At 42.7% G+C, this 2,872-nt stretch overlaps 1 protein-coding gene across 1 annotated transcript; it reads left to right on the forward strand.

The window, feature by feature from the left end:
- The first annotated feature begins 452 nt into the window (after positions 1-452).
- Positions 453-2,438, forward strand: GADD45G (growth arrest and DNA damage inducible gamma). Its single transcript, XM_043977079.1, has 4 exons — positions 453-669; positions 1,164-1,265; positions 1,477-1,690; positions 1,803-2,438. The coding sequence occupies exons 1-4, from the start codon at positions 617-619 to the stop codon at positions 1,911-1,913; spliced, it is 480 nt and encodes a 159-aa protein (XP_043833014.1). The 5' UTR covers positions 453-616; the 3' UTR covers positions 1,914-2,438.
- The last annotated feature ends 434 nt before the right edge of the window (positions 2,439-2,872 follow it).

Consider the following 2,872-nt stretch of genomic DNA (forward strand, 5'->3'; position numbering starts at 1 on the left):
TTAAGATTTGGGTGTTAGCAGCAAATAGGTTTTAGTCAGTTTCTGCAAGATAGAAGCAGTATGTCAAGTTTTATTTACTATTATTTCCCTTTTAAGTGAAATACTCTTGAATGCTAAGATTTGTCGAAAAAAATGCGAAGTTCTATTTTTTTATACACAGCAATTTCATTTGCCAAAACAACTTTTTTTTTTAATTTTCTTTCCTTTTTATGATTTAAGAGAGAGATTAAATTTACAGGCTCCAGTCTGCCTAGTAACAGCGTAACAAAAGCAGCAGATTTGCCGCATTGTAATCTCTCAACCCGCTCCACTCACAAACACCTCCTCCCCCCTCCCCCCCCACACGTGGCCTTCTGGCACGAGTCGGCCAGCCTACAACCTTATTACCATCATAATACTCCCCTGCCTCAGCCAATCAGTGTAAGGAACTCCACCAGCTGTCTTCTCAGCAGTCAGAAAGAACATAAAGAGGCTCCCGAGGAGACTCTGCTAACATTTTACTTGGTTACCAAAGGTTGCTCTGTCTGCTGGGATCTTATCCATTGACTAAGGAGCAGCCAGAAGCTTCTTCACTTCTTTGTGGATAACTTTTTTTTTTTCCTTCTCCCACTGAATCATGACTCTGGAAGAAGTCCACAGCCAGGAGATGGTTACCGAAAGCACCAATAGGTAAGTAGGCTGTAACCAGGGAGAGCTCTTATAGCGCTGGGGAGCACGTTTTTAGCCTCTGCAGGGGAGGGCGGCTCCTTACTCTGCCTGACCTTTCAAAGTGCCGGATTTTGCTAGTCTCTGCAGGATGCAGAACGCCAGAAACTTTTATTCAAATAGCTCTGTTTGATTATTTCGCCCTTTTAGCAAAAAGGGACCGTATATTTTTGGTGGGATTGTAGTTACTGCTGTGTAGGAGGAAAGAGAAGGTGGAGGCATTGGTTTATGGAGCCTGTGGGGAAGTTGGGGCCCCCTCCTGTGGAAAGGCTGCAGGAAGCATCCACAGTAGTAGTATGTGTTGGGAAGGATATTTGAGAATTTGCACTTCTCTTACAAGTGTTCACAGCACCTACCCCACAGCCCGAGAGGCCTTAACGATTTTTTCTCCCTCTCTCTCTCTCCCCGCCCTCCTGGTCTTAATCTCACCCGCATGCCTTCTTGTGCTGTCTCCATAGGATGCAGAGCGCCGGGAAAGCATTGAACGAGCTGCTGGTGTCCGCCCAACGCCAAGGCTGCCTTACTGTAGGCGTATATGAGTCTGCTAAAGTCATGAATGTGTAAGTATCCTATCAGGTGGCTCCAGGAACAGTTTCATGTTTTTGAAGTTGGCATCATTGCTAGACAACGCAAGGAACATATAAAGATAGAGGCAGAGACAGAGGGGGAAAAAAGCACATCCTAAATTGTGATTTCAACGTAATGCATCCCTTGTTTTGATATCCAGAGTCTAACTTTCTTATGTAACTTTCCTTTCCTCCTCTCATACAGCGATCCAGATAACGTGACTTTTTGTGTCCTGGGTGCAGATGAGGAAGATGAAGGTGACATTGCTCTGCAAATTCACTTCACTCTCATCCAGGCTTTCTGTTGTGAAAATGACATCGATATAGTTCGAGTCAACAATATCCAGAAGCTGGCAGAAATCGTGGGTGCTAATGAGGATTCTGGGGAACCCCAAGACCTCCACTGCATCTTAATCACAGTAAGTATCTTTTGACACTGTCCACTTCTTCCTTACCCGACATCAAAAATAAATTGATTGATGTTATCTAAAGTAAAATGCTTGAATATTTTCCCTTTTCTTTTCATTGCAGAATCCCAATGAGAATTCCTGGAAAGATCCAGCTTTGGAAAAACTAAGCTTGTTCTGTGAGGAGAGCCGAAATGTAAATGACTGGGTACCCACTATCACTCTGCCTGAGTGAGCACGATAGCCCAAGGCACTGGGGGAGCCTTAAAATCTTTGTTGTCTTATCAACTTGGTGCTACACACCTGGGCTAACCAACCAACCGGTGGCTGATTCTGTAGATTAGCATGGAGGAGAAATCCAGAATTGAGCTGCTTGGAATGGTATACAGTGGGCTGTTGCCAAGCGAAGAGAGGAGAGTGAACATACTGTGTACGTGATTGGTTAGTGCCCACCAGTAAGCCTTTGTACTGCTTCAACGCTGGAGAGGATGGCTTACCTTGGAGCTGAAAGAAAATTGGAAGTTTATAAATCAGAAAAACTGTCTTGATAAGGAGAACAGGTTGAGGAAAGGGAAAAAATAGCTACTAGAAGTTGAAACTGTGCTGTTCAGCAAAAGAAGGGAAACGCTAGCTGGGTCATGGACCCTTGGACTTAACTAAAACTTACAACTAAACCACCTTGTTTACCAGGGACTTCTGCGTTTTTTCGGAATTCATTATTGCAGTAATCCTAAAAGAAGTGGTGCTCTTGATGAAGCAATGATGGAAGTTTGCAATAATAAACTTGTTGAAAATGAAGTATCCTATTTGCATGTTTTGCTTTGGGGAGGTAAAACAAGAATTCCAAAAGCATTACTCAACATAAGTCACTAAGATTTCAGTTCTACTGAGGCAGCATGCTTGTTTGAACCTTTGCATAAAAAAGTTTTATGACTTACTGTGGCAATTCAAGGAAACTTTGAGGGAGGAACAAGGTTCATTTTCATACTTTTACATTTAAGAACTCCAAATTCTATAAGGCAGTAACTAACTGAAGATCAAGCAAATAAATGTTTTCTATTTGATAATTTGACCTTTTGCCTTCTCCTCTCCTCTATTCCCTGCTACAACTGGTTATCACAATGTCTAGCACTGCATACTTAATAAGCTGTGCTTTTGTGGTAGGTGGCCTTTGTATTCTCCTTCAGTAATCTG

This window comes from Dromiciops gliroides, chromosome 1 (assembly GCF_019393635.1).
Source record: "Dromiciops gliroides isolate mDroGli1 chromosome 1, mDroGli1.pri, whole genome shotgun sequence".
In the NCBI taxonomy this organism is placed as follows: domain Eukaryota; kingdom Metazoa; phylum Chordata; class Mammalia; order Microbiotheria; family Microbiotheriidae; genus Dromiciops; species Dromiciops gliroides.